Below are 15,332 nucleotides of genomic sequence, written 5' to 3' on the forward strand. Positions count from 1 at the left end.
GGATTGTCCAGTATTCTTGTAGGTAAATGAACAATCTGTGCTAGGTCATTAGTAATTGCAAAAGCCTCAGCATCTCGACCTGATGGGTCAGTGTGACTAGAAAACGGAAGCCAGCTGGAGTTGTGAACATTAAAATCACCAAGGAAAATTACCTCACTGTTAGGAAAGTTGGACTGGAGAAAGTCAAGTTGCAAAGAGCGGAAGTCAAAGAGCTCCAAGTGATTAGTGGAGTTGGGAGAACGGTAGAGACAACAGATGAATTTTACACAATGAGGTAGAGAGATTTTAAGCCAGAGAAGATCAAAGAGAGGAGATTCCAAATTGCCAAGTCTCTGACAGGGAATATCAGAACGGACATATGCACAAGTACCACCTTTGAGGCGAAAGGAATCATACAGCAAATAATTTGGATATCTGAGATGAGCAGTAGTTGAATCAACTGATAACTGAGATTCAGTCAGAAAAAGTACATGGGGTTTGGAAGACTGCAAGTGGAAATGGACATCGTTGAGATTAGAATTGAGACCACGTATATTTGTGAAATGAATTAGGAAGTCCTTGGGAGGTTTAGATCTTTTCGCAGATAAGCTTGCTCTATTATTTTGACAATTCATGGTGTATTCAATAGTAAGAAAAAGTGGGTGGGACATGCTGTATGAAGTAATGAAATTTTTGGATATGGCGTACATGTGGTAAGAATATACCCAGATCCTTGACATAACGTGGCCTCGACAATGCTCCCCGCATACACACTACTCGGACTCCCTCCAGTCACTATCTGGCTGTTATGTTATTTGTTGTTATTTGGTTTTCAGGAGCATTAGCAACTAAGGCCATATTGCTCCATGATATGCGGTGGTCATTCCTTGACCTTTCCGCATCCTCCGTATTTGGTGGTGACGGGCTCGAACCCCGGTCTAATCAAGAAGCGTGCTACGCACTGCTGTTCCTTCCCACCTGGCTACGGAGGCGCCCGCTATCTGGCAGAGTAGAGGTAGCAAGATTATACACTAGCTGATCCGGAAGCTTCCTAGAGAGTTACCAATAGGTTCAGTCCGGTGTACTAACTAGCAGCCGGCCTGTGAACACCGTTTTAGAGCTGTACCCTCGAAATGTAAGGAATATTGGATCTCGCCACGACATTCATCATAACCTCAAAAATCATCAATCATACTGCATGATGGAAGAGATAGGGAAGGGTTGGCCGGAACTTAGCTCTAGAGACTAAACATGGGTTCCACCACTTCAAGCCTCCAATAAGCAAAGTGGTGGTATTTCACCGGTTGATGTGAGTCATCTACCACCTAGTACTGCCTGGTAACATAGAGGGGGCGGCGTTCCTCCATGTGGTGTGGGTGCCACACCTCGACCCCTGCTTACGTTGGGTCACACCTGGGTGGTCACCCACCATGTACTTGTGCATGAAGGTTATACCCAGAATTACTAACAGTCCCACCATCGTGAAGGTGCAAGCAGAGGATTTGGCTGTCATAGACCGTCCGGACTTCGCCGAAATTGGGTCCACTTTGACTTGAGAGTCACCCAAATATCAGTTCCATCAGCGTTTTAGACTCCCAGGTAGCAAGAACAGCTTGTCTGGCATATCTGAGAATGTCTGTGACAACCTCAAGGACCAAATTGTTGATTGCTGGAACAAGCTTCTGTCTATTGTTGTGGAAGTGGACAGCTTAAATAAATTCAAGGAAAAGCTAGACAAATTATCAGATGGAATGGATAGGTGAAATGTTTTTTTTGGCTGATGCTGTAAAAGCTTGCTTTCTTGCACCATTTGCCACTACAGCAGGCCCTCATTATAACATGGTTTGCTTTAGGCTGATTCACTATAACGCTGTTATTATATTATAACTCTTATCTAACTATAACACTCTTTTACCAGCATACAGAAGATTGCATTATTGACGTATTTAATGAAAATGTTTCATCTGATGGAGTCGATAGCTTGAAAATGAATAGCAAAAACAGCATTAAAACGTTTCCCACGCCGACTTGAGAATTTCTCAAGCTCAGTGAAATTTTCTTGTACGCTAATTTAATTGCAGTACAGTGACTTGTTATGTAGTTCCGAGTTCAACATTTTAAAAAATGATCAAGTATATTGCTTGTAATATTTGCGTTATATGCATTTATCTGAATTCTAGTCATCACTCAGTACAGTATTAGACATCATGTGTAACGAACAGTTTACTAGAACATTGTATCATAATTAATGCAACCAACGTAATTACATTTTCGAAGAGTTAATAATGGAGGATAAGAATGAAAAAGCAACAATGTCTGGACGCAGTATGAAGACTACAAATGTAAGAAAAAGACTGAATTTGAAAATTAAATTAGACATTCCGAAGCAAAACGATTCTGATCAACGACAAGCAGATGTGTTCCATAATTTAGGACTGTCAGCTTTAACTGTAAGAACAATTATAAAAAATAAAGAATTAATTTTAGCAGTGGGAAAGACAGCTGTTCCACTGCAAGCAACTAGGGCTAGGTTAGGTATTAGGATTGAAATGGAGAGACAAACTAATTTTACTGAAGATAATATCCAATGCAGAATTCAGTTAAGTTAAATATTATAAAAAAAAAAAGAGAGAGAGAGAGAGAGAGAGAGAGAGAGAGAGAGAGAGAGAGAGAGAGAGAGATTAGCCAAATGATGATCTGAAGAAAACTCACCTAAAAAAAAAATGTGGAACCATTTAAAACTAGTAAGGGCTGGTTGAATAGATTTAAAATCCAGGGAAAATCTGCAAGTGCAGATCAAGGAGCCAAAACTTTCAAAAAAGAACTTGTTAAAATTATTGAAGAGGGGTATTATGTTTTATTACTTCTCAACAAGTTTTTAACATAGACGAAGCACGACATTTTTGGAAACGAATGCCTAAAAGAAGTTTCATATTGAAAGAAGAAAAAAAACGCACCAGGTTTGAAAGTGGCGAAGGATCACTTGACTTTATTGTTGGGTGGTAATGATGAGGGGGATTTAAAATTAAAACCCCTTTTAGTTTACAGGAAGAGGACCAAAATCAACACATTTTTCATGATTAAATTCAAGAAAAATTAAGCAAGATAAATTAAAATCAATTTAGATCAATTAAATTCATGATTTTAATTAGAATTTTAAGTTTAATTTTGATGCGCAAGTAATTACCATATAATTATATATGTACATAATGCAGAATATTTTATATGTACAAATATTTGAATATTAAATATTTTTACCGACATTTATGCATCTTTTCACTACCGTTTATTATTGATTAGGCAATATCCTATGACACTGCCTGCAACTCACAAATACATATATTACCTTATGGGAAAGCGGCACTCGCTTAGCATGGATTCACTTAGCGCTCTGTTTTTCTGGAACAAATTATCAGCATTAAGCGGGGATCACCTGTACTACTAATACTAAGGCATCATACCATACATATATGTCTGCCAATACCAATGAAAAAAATTCTTAGGATCAAGTACCTGAATCAACCGATGCCTGCACAATTCACTACCAGCAGAAAGATATACCAAAATTTTGGTTGCCTTTTCCAGAATCTAGTAATAATCAGAACACTCATAAATACCAGTTATTCAGATGCATATATAAAATATATATAAAATTATTTATTCATATATATAAAATTATTTTAACAAAAATTTGCTGAGGAAGTTTACAATTATGCAGATAATAAACACAATGCAGTTAAAACTAATATATTATAACTAAAATATAACTGTAGAATGGTGGTTTTCAACCGAGGTGCCACAACAACATTCCAGGGGTGCCACGTAATTTGGGTTTAAGTTGCTTAAACTTATTATTATTTTTTTAAAAATTTATCTGTTTATTTCATTATAAAAAGGTGTACAGTATCTTTTTAATTTTGTGGTGATCTATAATTGATGTTTACTTAGTACATCTATATAAAGAATAAAATATATACTGTATACAGTAAACCCCCCGCTATTCGCGGGGGTTACGTTCCTGAGAAACGCCGCGAATACCGAAAACACGAATACTGAGTTATGGCTCCCATAGTAATAAAGGAGTTCCGTTCCAAAGTATGAAATATATAAGAAAAACTAGTCTAAAAATTTGTCTATGTATGTATTATATGTACCTTCATAATATGACTATGTAGGAATATTAATAGGAATATTATCATAATAGGAATATTATCAAGAGGCTATAAAAGTAAAGATATAAAGCAAAAATTTATACTTTATTACCTTACCAATTAACAAAATTAAATGATATGTGAAAATCGGAAGAATATTTCCCACAGGTTAGCAAAATAAAAATAAATTTATGCTTATTTACATAGCTTAATTAATACTGTAATAAGTATATACTAACTGATAATTCTGTTCACAGACCTTTTTTTTGGTTGTAAAACTTAAAACAATAAAAAAGATAAGTAAATAATAACAAATAAATGGCAAGAACACAGCATGCACAAATTGCAACTAATACAATACATGCAAGTGAGATATGGAGTAACAAGTTTATGAAGCTCCAAAAGTAGGAATAAAGAGAAGATTCTGAAAATTTATTTATGTTTTTTATATGACTGAAGAATTTATGGAAGAGGGACATATTTCACCATAATAATGTAAAAACCCACATAATTCCAGCTATCAGTATTATCGCAAATGCAATAGATCGAGTTTACTACCCGTTTATAATAGATTGTACTAACAGAAAAGTCGAATAAACTGGAAACTGTAAATTGTTTTATGGTAGTGACCTCTATAAATGTGCTTTAGAAAAATATCACAAAGGCATTCAAAATTGAGACTTATAACTGAACATATGATAACGATGAAAGTGTAATGCATTTTAAGGATTTGAATTGGTGTTTTGATATTTGATTCTATAAAGCAGCTGATTCTGCTGACCAGTGATCATGTTAACTGGTGCCTACTTATTTCACTTTACAATGGGCTTACGATTTTCTCCAACCAGATCATGTGGTCCTTCTCAGCCAATAGCAGCGTTTGCAAATGAACTGGCTGCATGTTTTGTTTTTGCATCCTTTAGTTGAAGTGATTTTTTGTGTTGTGCTTATTTGACTAAATTTACTGTACTGAATTTGTGTATGTACAATGTCATGTAAAAGAAAGAGATAAATAGCTTAGTAATATAGTTAAAATTTCAACTTCCAAGGTCTTGGAACGAATTACTAAAAAACAAAGTGTTATTGGGTTCACATTACAATATTTTCACATTATGATGGTGTCTCTGAAACAGATTAATATCGTAAAGCGGGGATCCACTGTTCTGTACTGTCCTGTGCGCATGGTTGAAAAAAAATTGAAAGAAAAAAATAAATATCCAAGAACAGGGTTTTTGTAACCAAGTTATAAGACATTATGTTGTTAATAAAGAGAACACAATCACGATATGTTGGACAGGATAAATAAATTTATATTTAATTATGCAAATATTTCAATACTTGAAATATAAACATTGGCATATTTTCAATGGCAACAAGAGATGGATTTCTGACTTACACCAGAAATGTGGTGCCACTTGGACACAGGTTGCAGGCTATGAATATGGGGAGTACAATGTGTCTGCAATGGGTATGTATGTATTTATCTATATCATATTGGTTCCTCAAGACTCACATCTGCCTTGTTTCTTTGTGATTATGCTGATATCAGCAAATTCAGTTATGTGTGGTGTTATTTTGGTGCTGTTTGAGTAGCAACTATCAATCAACGATCATTTGGAATGTAGTTCCCTGGTTCCGTAAAGTCCTTTCCATGAGGATGCTAGCAACTACTGTACAAACTCTTACTGGGTTAAGCAAAGCTCAAAAATTATAAAAAAAATGCACTATATAATAAAAAACAAAATAAAATAAAATAAAAAACAAAATAAAAAATAAAAACCCCAACTTGTTGAATGTGCCAGCAAGGAAGGCAGGAGAAGCCACAAGTGTACAAAAACCAACAAGAAAGCTTCAAATTCTAGCAGACTGAACGATGGAAAGTCTCTTCTGTAAACATTTTCTTTATTTTCAATGAGATGATGCTCAGAACCACAAGCAAATGTTTGGTTTGCATTTGGGTTTTACTGGTGCATTAGCAACTAAGGCTATAATGCACCAAAACCAAGTCATGAAAAAAATTATTTAAAATATTTAAGTAACCTACCTAAAAAAATTACATCACTAAGTCAAATGGTATAATGTTAAGGGTATATTATTAGTATAAAAAATATATTTTTAAATAAGAATAAATAGGTTTAAAGACTTTAAATATTTAAAAATAGCTAACACATGGTTGTTGTCGGATAAAATCTGACTGAGTGTATAAGCTCAGTCAGATGACTAAAAGTGGTAATATATAGCACATTGGCATCAATAACATGGACACTCAGTTAAAATATCTCGAATCAGATTGACGGGAACTATAGAACTGTAAGCAGACAGATGGTGAAGTACTGGCTTTTCCCCTGTTATGAATGGAGAAGTCACACGTTGGAATGCGAGTATGCCAGAGTAGAAGGAGCCACCTCAGTGACAAGGCAACATTGTCCACTGTGATATTAAGATATCTGAGCAGCTCTTGGATATGAATACCAAAGAGATGGCATTCATTTAGCACTTGGATGAGTGTTATACAAATTTTACCATCATGGCCTGAAAATGGATGTCCTCGGAGGGTGGTCTGGCAGGGATTTCATTTTAAAGGTATATTTTAGTGACAATTGCATTCATCAAAGCGAAAGAAGTGGTTCAGTTGCTTTGATGTATAAACTCTGGGCAGGTGATGTTTGAAATGCTCCAGTAGCAATGTGGATGGCTTGGTAGTGAACTGGGTCTAGCCATTGTAGTACACTGTTTCTGGCAGATGCACAACTTGGAATCCGTAGTCTATTTTATGTCCGACCAATGCATGATAGAGGCAGATTAAAGTGCAGCGGCCTGCTCCCAATTTTTAGATGAGATGGCACAAAGGAGTTTCAGTGCATTTGATCTACAGTTGACAGATACGTGGAAGGAATGTCAACTTACTATCGAATACAATCCCCCAAGGATTTTTTCTCGGGTGGTACTGGAGTAATTGTTTGTCTAATTTAATTCTGCAGCAGGATGAATGTTCCATTTGCGACAAAAGCTGGTACAAATGTCTTCTGTGAAGAGAACCTGAAACCATTGGCCATTGCCCAAGAGCTGACGTGGTCAATGGTGTGCTGCAATTGTCTTTCAATAATTCTCATGTTACATGACTGTGCAAAGATACTAAAGTTATCAACGAAGAGGGCACTATTTACAGTTGGAGGAAGTTGTTCAATAATAGAATTAACTTTGATAGCAAAAAGCATAACACTTAGTACTGATCCTTGGGGGAAAATCTCCTCTCAGCAAAAAAAAGGGTGAGAGACAGAAAATCGACCCCACGAGCTTGGAATTAGCGTTTCAGTAAAAAATTAAGAAAAAAAAAAAGGGGCTAGATGGCCTCTAACACCGAGATTATAGATATCTTTTAAGATTCCAAATCTCCAAGCCATGTCGTACGCTCTTTCTATATCAAAGAAAAGTGACACTAGGTGCTCGTGTTTGAGGAAAGCATCTCGGATAGGTGTTTCCAATATTATTAAATGGTCATATGTTGACCTGTTCCTTCGGAAGCCACATTCTACTTTACAAAGAAAGTCATTTGCTTCTAAATATCACATGGCATTGACACCTTTCCAGCACCTTACACATGCAGCTTTGTTAGAGAAATTGGGTGGTAATTGTTTGGAAATTTTGGATCCTTTCCTGGCTCAGGAAGGCAAGCATGACTGTCTTATGCCAGGAGTCCAGAAACTGGCCTTCAATATAGATTCTATTGAGCAAACAGAGCAGCCAATCCACAGTTCTGATGAAAGATGTTTACTCATCTCATAATGGATGTCACCTGACCTAAACAGCACTCACCTGGGATAGTGCCACTTTCAATTACCATTCTGGTTGTAAAGCTGGTTGTATGCCTCCAGTTATTTGAAGATAACTTCAAATGCTGCTTTTCAGCTTTTTGTTTGAGGGCCAGAAACTCAGGGGTATAAGATGTGTCAGCAGACACTTTAGCAAATGTCTCCGATAAATTGTTGGCAATTGCAGTTCAGTCTGCAATTGCACATCCATTATGTTTTAAGATCAATGTAGTGGACACTGTGTATCTGTCATTAATTTTCTGGACTTTGTCCCAGACTAGCTTAGATTGGTTGGATGGATGATGTGAAGCAAATCCAAGATTCCTTTTGACTCTGACGTCTAATGTAATGTGCTTTTGTGTGGGCATGTTTGAAGGCCATCAGATTATTTGTGGTGGAATAACAGTGAAATTTTCCCCACATTTTTTTTTCTTGCTGCTGTGCATTCTGCATTCCATAGGTTTGGAAATGGCAGAAACCACGTGGCTGTCTTTGGAATTACAATTGCTGCTCTTTGGACAATACTTTCAATGATGTGCCTCACTGTCATTATTTGGCTCCTTGCAGACTGTGGTGGTACTGAAGGTTGCCAGACGTTTGAAAACTTTGCAGTCAGCGTAATCAATTTTCCACTTTATTATCCTCGATGGGTAGCAATGTCTCCCACTGCATAGAGTGGTTATCATGGGATAATGATCACTTCCAAAAGGTTGTCTTTAACCTCCACGTACACACAGGGAGAAGAGAAGGGTTCCTCTTAACTGTTTTAAAACATTTTAAAGGTAAAATTAAGTCACTAAATATACACAGATTCTCAGCACCAGAATATGTTGAGAAGTTTTAATGTTGATGTGTTCATTTGTTCCCAGAACTGACTCAAGATCATGCTATAAATGTTACTGAAAAAAATTTTTTCTTGTGTATCAAATTTTTAATGATTTGAACATATGTAAATTTTATTATATTGACTGTGCTATTACTGTATTTGCATTATGTAAATTATGTGTATCAGATTGATACAAGTGCAGTAAGTCCAAACTGCAGTAAGCAATAACAAAGATAATAATTCAATTTTGATATAAAGCTGACAAATTTATAAATGGAACTGATGATGGTTGAGGATGACCTGTATTATTATATTATAAATATAATATAATAATACCTCCATGCACTCTTTTCTATGTAAAATGTAGTGGTATGAGGGAGTAAGTCAAATCTTTTCTACTTAAAGACACACCTGTCGAAACGCATGATAAATATCTAATCAGGAAATGACCTATGTAATTATTTACCTGTGCATTTGTAGTGACATAATTGCCCCACCCACTTGTACCACATGGCATTCTCGAAGTCAAATAAATATCACTATGTAATTATTTACCTGTGTTTACATAGGTCACTTAAGAAAACGTCTTTTGCTTTGGATTCCATAATGCATGAGGAATACTGCTGCATCTGAAAGAGCAGGACTAAAATATTTACAAACTATACAAATATTTAAAAAATATTAAACTATTTACAAATATACAAACTATATCGGGACAATGGGTCCCTTCTAATTAATATACAAAAAACGTTACAGTAGAACATTAAATGATTTTGGGCATGGTCATGTATTAGACAGTGAAGCACATGTATGAGGTTGGTGAATGTTATGGAGGCAGCTGCCTTGAAATGCGTCTATGTACGTGCTCTATATTGTCAACAGCATCTGATTCGGCACAGTAACCCATTTGTGTTCCTTCCATTTAAAGTTCACCAACCTCGTGCACATGCTTCACTGTCTAATACATGACCATGCCTGGCATCATTTGATGTTCCATCGAAACGTTTTTGCGTATATTAATGCCAACTGATAAAGGGACCCATCATCCCAATATAGTAGAGGTATGATTGTAAATAGTTTAGTATTTTATTATTTGTATAATAACATTATACTAATATTATATACCGCACTGATTGAAATCTAATCAGGAAACAACACAACCTATGTAATTATTTACCTGCGCATTTGTAGTGATGTAATTGCCCCACCTTCTTCTCCCATTGGCTTGAATAAATATCACTAGGAAGAAAACTTTTTTAATGTATAGAGAGATAATAGAGTAGGGCCCACTTTTCAGTGTTCCGCTAATACAGCAATTTTCGATTATATCCATGTTCATTATGTTTTGCGCTTGTTCTGCTTTTTCAGCATTTTTCAGCATGATACACTCATCAACCGAATCTGAAAAGGGTGCCATTTTACTGTCTATTATTCAGTCTGTTTACAGCAGATGATAGTGTAAACATGTTATTAGGCTTTTATACACATTTGCAAGTGAAAAAAAGGCTATGTTATACTTTTCAGTGGAGGTCTGGAACTGATCTACTGTATGAGTGGGCCCTACTGTAATATCACCAAATTAATTATATTATAATAATATAATAAATTCAATTTATAAAAAACTGCCCACACAAGGATAATAATTCAATTTTGATATAAATGAGGATTACAGCTGACAAAATTAAACGAACTGATGATAGTTGAGGATGACCTGTATTTATAATATAATACAATATATTATATATTATAATATATTATTATAATTATATTATAATAAATTCAGTTTGGAAAAAACTGCCCATACAAGAATGGCAATTCAAATATTAGTCTATGACTGTGCTAAAAACCTGTATAACTCTGCAATAAGTTATTCATCTTTTTATGAAATATTTGTTAGATTTATAAAAAGATTCTATATACGCAACTAACGCAACTAGTTAACTGTGTTAACTGTGTTAAGATACAAGTTTAAGGTTTTAATTTTGTTCTGAAATTGTAATTTTATTGACATTTAAATCGAAATCATGACTCTGACCAGAGCAGCAAAGCAAAAGGCTCAAGCTAATGGGAGTGCAGTGACTCAGGGGAGAACTGAGGGGGGCGGTTGCCCCCTGAATCACGGCCTTTTAAGATGCACTGTTTGCTTGATGTTTGCGGAGCAATCGGGTACGGGACATGATACTGCCATGGGGGATGTCTTTGTGTGTGCACGATGCAAGGAGTGCAAGGAAATTAGGCGACAACTCGGCGTTGTTATGGGCCTATATGAGACCTTGAAGGACAGGGTGGATGCCCTCGAAGGAAATAAATTGAGGGGCCCATCAAGCTCTCAGCTGCCCACATCAACACCAGAGCTTGGACTTGGTCATCTTGCAACACAGAGGCAGCCCCCAAGGCAGAATGCGCTGGTCCAACAGGAACTAGTAGTTGTTGGTGACTCAATTGTCAGGGAAACGGGGAACATGCTTTGTAAAAAGGATAGGTGGAACAGGACCAGGGTATGTCTGCCAGGGGCAAAGGTTGATGACGTTGTAGAGCGGATATCATCTTTTAAGGGCACAAAAGGTGATATAGTTGTACACGTTGGCACTAATGATATTAAGAGTAGGAGACCAGCGGAATTACTTAACAAGTACAGGTCACTGTTGAAAAAAAGCCGTGATGTAGGGTTGAATTTGAAAGTGTCTGCAATTCTGCCCAGACACGATAGGAGGGAGTATATGATGAGAGCCTTGTCGATCAATTCGGCCCTGGAAAGATTGTGCAAGGCTGAAGGGGTAGAATTTTTTTCAGCCTGGACTGTACTTGTTAACAGGAGAGATTGCTTCTACAGGGATGGGATACACTTAAATAGAAAGGGTGCAAGAATATTTGCTGATGCTATCGAGGCAGTGTTAGGTGGGTCGGAAAACTGCTAGCTTGGGGGGAGACAAAGACTAATGGATTAACAGTAGCCATGGGCAGAAGTGAAAGAGATTCTTGCGCTGCTTCTATTGGAATGAGCAGAAGCCTGAAAAACAAGATGCAGGATATTTCAGAGACTGCTGGAAGTCATTGCGGTACAAGTAAACACATGGGTTGTGTTAGGGTAGCTAAGAATAGAAACAGGTGCATGTATACTTGCGTGTACACTAATGCTAGGAGTTTAGTAAATAAATTTGATGAATTTGAGGTATTACTCAAAACATCAAAGGCAGATATTGTTGGGATATCAGAGACGTGGTGTCACACAGATATAAGGAATGCAGAACTGGAATTTGGGGAGTACAACGTCTACAGAAAGGATAGACAGGATAGGAAGGGAGGAGGGGTTATGCTATTAGTTAAAAAACACATAAAATCCAAGGAAGTGAAGCCAGTTGACATCGCTGGACAGTGCAGTGTTGAGTCAGTTTGGTGTGACATAAGCATAGGTAAATCAAAATTGAGAGTAGGAGTGTGCTATAGGCCTAATGACTCTGATGAGTATAATAAAATACTGTACAGGGAAATAGAGTGGGCCAGTAAATCAGAGAGTCTTATAATGGGGGATTTTAATTTCCCAGATATTGACTGGAATTTGTGGGTTGGTCACTCACACACTAGCAAGGCTTTTGTGGATTTATTGGATGATTGTTTTCTACACCAGCATGTTCGGGAGGCAACTAGAGGGAGTAATACTCTTGATCTGATTATCAGTAGTGATTCTTCATGCATTAGGAATCTGCAGATAAATGAACCACTGGGTGGCAGTGATCACAGTGTGCTGAAGTGGGATTTACTCAAGGAGGTAACTACCATCAGAGGTAAAGGGAAGGGTTTTTGCTTTCGTAAAGGAGACTATGCTGGTCTGAGACAGTATTTAAATTCTATACAGTGGGACCAACTGATGATGTTACCAACAGCAAATTCAAAATGGGAAGCATTCAAAGAACTAATCTTGGAAGCTACCAGGCTTTACATACCAACCAAGAAATATTGTTCAAGGTTCAGGCCTAAATGGCTGTCAGATGAACTAATGAGACATATGGCAGAGAAGAAAAATGCATGGGATACATACAAATTAATGGGTGACGTGGAAGCCTATGATAGATATAAGTTGGTCTGTAACCAAGTCACAAAGGAGATTAGGCAGGCAAAGGCAGATTATGAGAAATCCTTGGCAAAGGATGCAAAGAAAAACAGAAAAGAGTTCTTTACCTATTTAAACTCAAGAAGGAAAGGGATGAATCAGATTGGTCCACTGGATGTTGATGGTTCAACAGTTGAGGATCCAGCTCAGGTGGCTAACAATCTAAACGAGTATTTTGCATCTACATTCACACATGAGGAGTTATTCAGGAAGGGGAATGTCGTAGGTGAAGTAAACATTGGCAGTGAGCTAGATGATTTTCTAATAACTGAGAGGAAAGTGGAGGAGAAATTGTTGAGGATAAACATAAAAAAGGCACCCGGGGTGGATGGGATCTATCCAGTTATATTAAAGGAGGCAGCAAAGGAAGTAAGCAAACCCCTAGCCATAATTATGAGAGCTTCTTTGGACTCAGGGGAGGTACCCATGGACTGGAGATGTGCAAATGTAACCCCAATTCACAAAGGAGGATCAAAGGCTGACACAAGTAATTATAGACCTGTTAGTTTAACTTCGGTTCCAGGAAAATTAATGGAGGCACTGGTTAAAGAAACACTGCAGGATCATCTGGACAAGAATTCAGTTATAGCTCAGACACAGCATGGGTTTGTTAAGGGCAGGTCTTGTCTGACCAATTTGATTGGATACTATGATGTAGTCACAAAAGAACTGGATGCAGGGAATAACTTTGATATTATATATTTGGATCTTAGAAAGGCTTTTGATACTGTTGCGCATGGAAGACTGCTGCACAAATTGGAGAAGTGTGGCATTCGAGGCAAATTGCTGCTATGGATAAAGGGATGGTTGAGTGGCAGAAGACAGAGAGTGGTAATCAATGGACACTGCTCAACGTGGACTAATGTTATTAGTGGAGTTCCTCAGGGTTCAGTGTTGGGTCCATTGTTGTTTTCTGTATTTATAAATGATATTGATGATGGTGTATCAGGCTTAATGTCCAAGTTTGCAGACGATACAAAGGTTGGCAGGGTTGTTAAGGACACTACTGATACTATGCTGCTGCAACAGGATCTGGAAAGGTTGAGCAGATGGGCTGAGAGGTGGCAAATGAAGTTTAACATTGACAAATGTAAAGTACTACATATGGGAAACAGTAACCCCAGATCAACGTATCAACTCTGTGGTACTACGCTGACAGTGGTAGAGAATGAAAAGGACCTGGGGGTAATTGTGCAGGCAGATATGAAGTTCTCTGAGCAGTGCAGACGAGCTGCAAGAGTAGCTCATGGTGTCTTGTCAATGATATACAGGAATTTTTCTAGCAGGGACAGGGATGTGATTATTCCCTTGTATAAGGCATTGGTCAGGCCACACCTTGAGTACTGTATACAGGTCTGGAGGCCTCATTTCAAGAAGGATGTAGAGCTGCTGGAACGAGTACAGAGAAGGGCAACAAGATTAGTGAATGGAACAAAGGGTTGCTCTTACGAAGAAAGGCTTAAGTTTTGCAAATTACAGAGCCTGGAGACTAGGCATCGCCGAGGTGATCTGATAGAGGTGTACAAGGCTTTGAATGGCTTGAGCATGCTCAATGCCGATGGAATTCTTCCTCTTGCTCAGAATAATCACCTGAGAGGGCATAAATTCAAATTGAGGAAGGACGGATGTCGGATAGATGTGCGGAAATTCGCCTTTAGCCAGCGGGCAGTTGGTTTGTGGAATAGACTTCCATCGCTTGTTGTTGAAGTTGATAGCCTAAACAAATTTAAGGCTCAGCTGGACAGGTATTTCGAACGAATTGAGGGGTGAAATGGGAGTAGTGGTTGTTTTTTTTTTTTTTTTTGGCTGATGCCGAATAAGCTTGCTTTCTTGCATCATATGCCTCTACTAATGCTAATGCTAACTACCACAAATTTTACTACCACGAATGCAGTTAATGGAATTATTTAATCCATTAAATACATTTCTATGAAATATTCAGCAAATATTAAGTGAATAATTCAACTAAAAGTAGTACAACTTAGAAGCCTGTTAATAAACTTAATTTTTAAAATTAAGTGAAACAATTTAAATTATTTAAAACATTTCTTTTAAAGAATGAGAATATAGGTACGCACCAATTCATCTGCATCAGGTTTCAATGCCAAAAGAAGCTTTGATGTGAGGATGAAATCATTCTGTAAAACATTAATAGGGTTATATAACAAGCAATGCCTTTACTATTTGAACTATATACACCGATGAGCCAAAACATCATATCACCTACCTAATATGATGTTGGTTCTCCACATGCAGCCAAAACAGCTCGCAACCACCAAGGCATGGATGCTACAAGATTTCTAATTGTGTCTTGTGGTATCTGGTAACAACATGTAACCAGCAGATCAGAGTTGCTGTTACAACACAAACCACAGATGCTCGATGGGAATGATGTCTGTTGAATCTAGAGGCCAGGGCAATACCTGGAAGTTGTTATGTTCAGCAAACTAGTA

The 15,332-nt window shown here is 37.3% G+C and overlaps 1 protein-coding gene across 3 annotated transcripts in view; it reads right to left on the minus strand.

Annotated features, from left to right (window-relative positions):
- Window positions 1–15,332, minus strand: part of LOC150083773 (uncharacterized) — a 158,132-nt gene that overhangs the window by 60,424 nt on the left and 82,376 nt on the right. For all 3 annotated transcript variants that reach the window (XM_090377479.1, XM_090377481.1, XM_090377480.1), the window contains 2 exons: window positions 14,958–15,017; window positions 3,493–3,567 (listed from right to left, as the gene is read on the minus strand). In XM_090377479.1, the coding sequence (XP_090233605.1) occupies window positions 3,493–3,567; window positions 14,958–15,017 (135 nt within the window). The remainder of the gene's footprint in view (window positions 1–3,492; window positions 3,568–14,957; window positions 15,018–15,332) is intronic.

This window comes from Mastigoproctus giganteus, chromosome 7 (genome assembly GCF_048544385.1).
Source record: "Mastigoproctus giganteus isolate SK-2022 chromosome 7, ASM4854438v1, whole genome shotgun sequence".
Classification (NCBI taxonomy): domain Eukaryota; kingdom Metazoa; phylum Arthropoda; class Arachnida; order Uropygi; family Thelyphonidae; genus Mastigoproctus; species Mastigoproctus giganteus.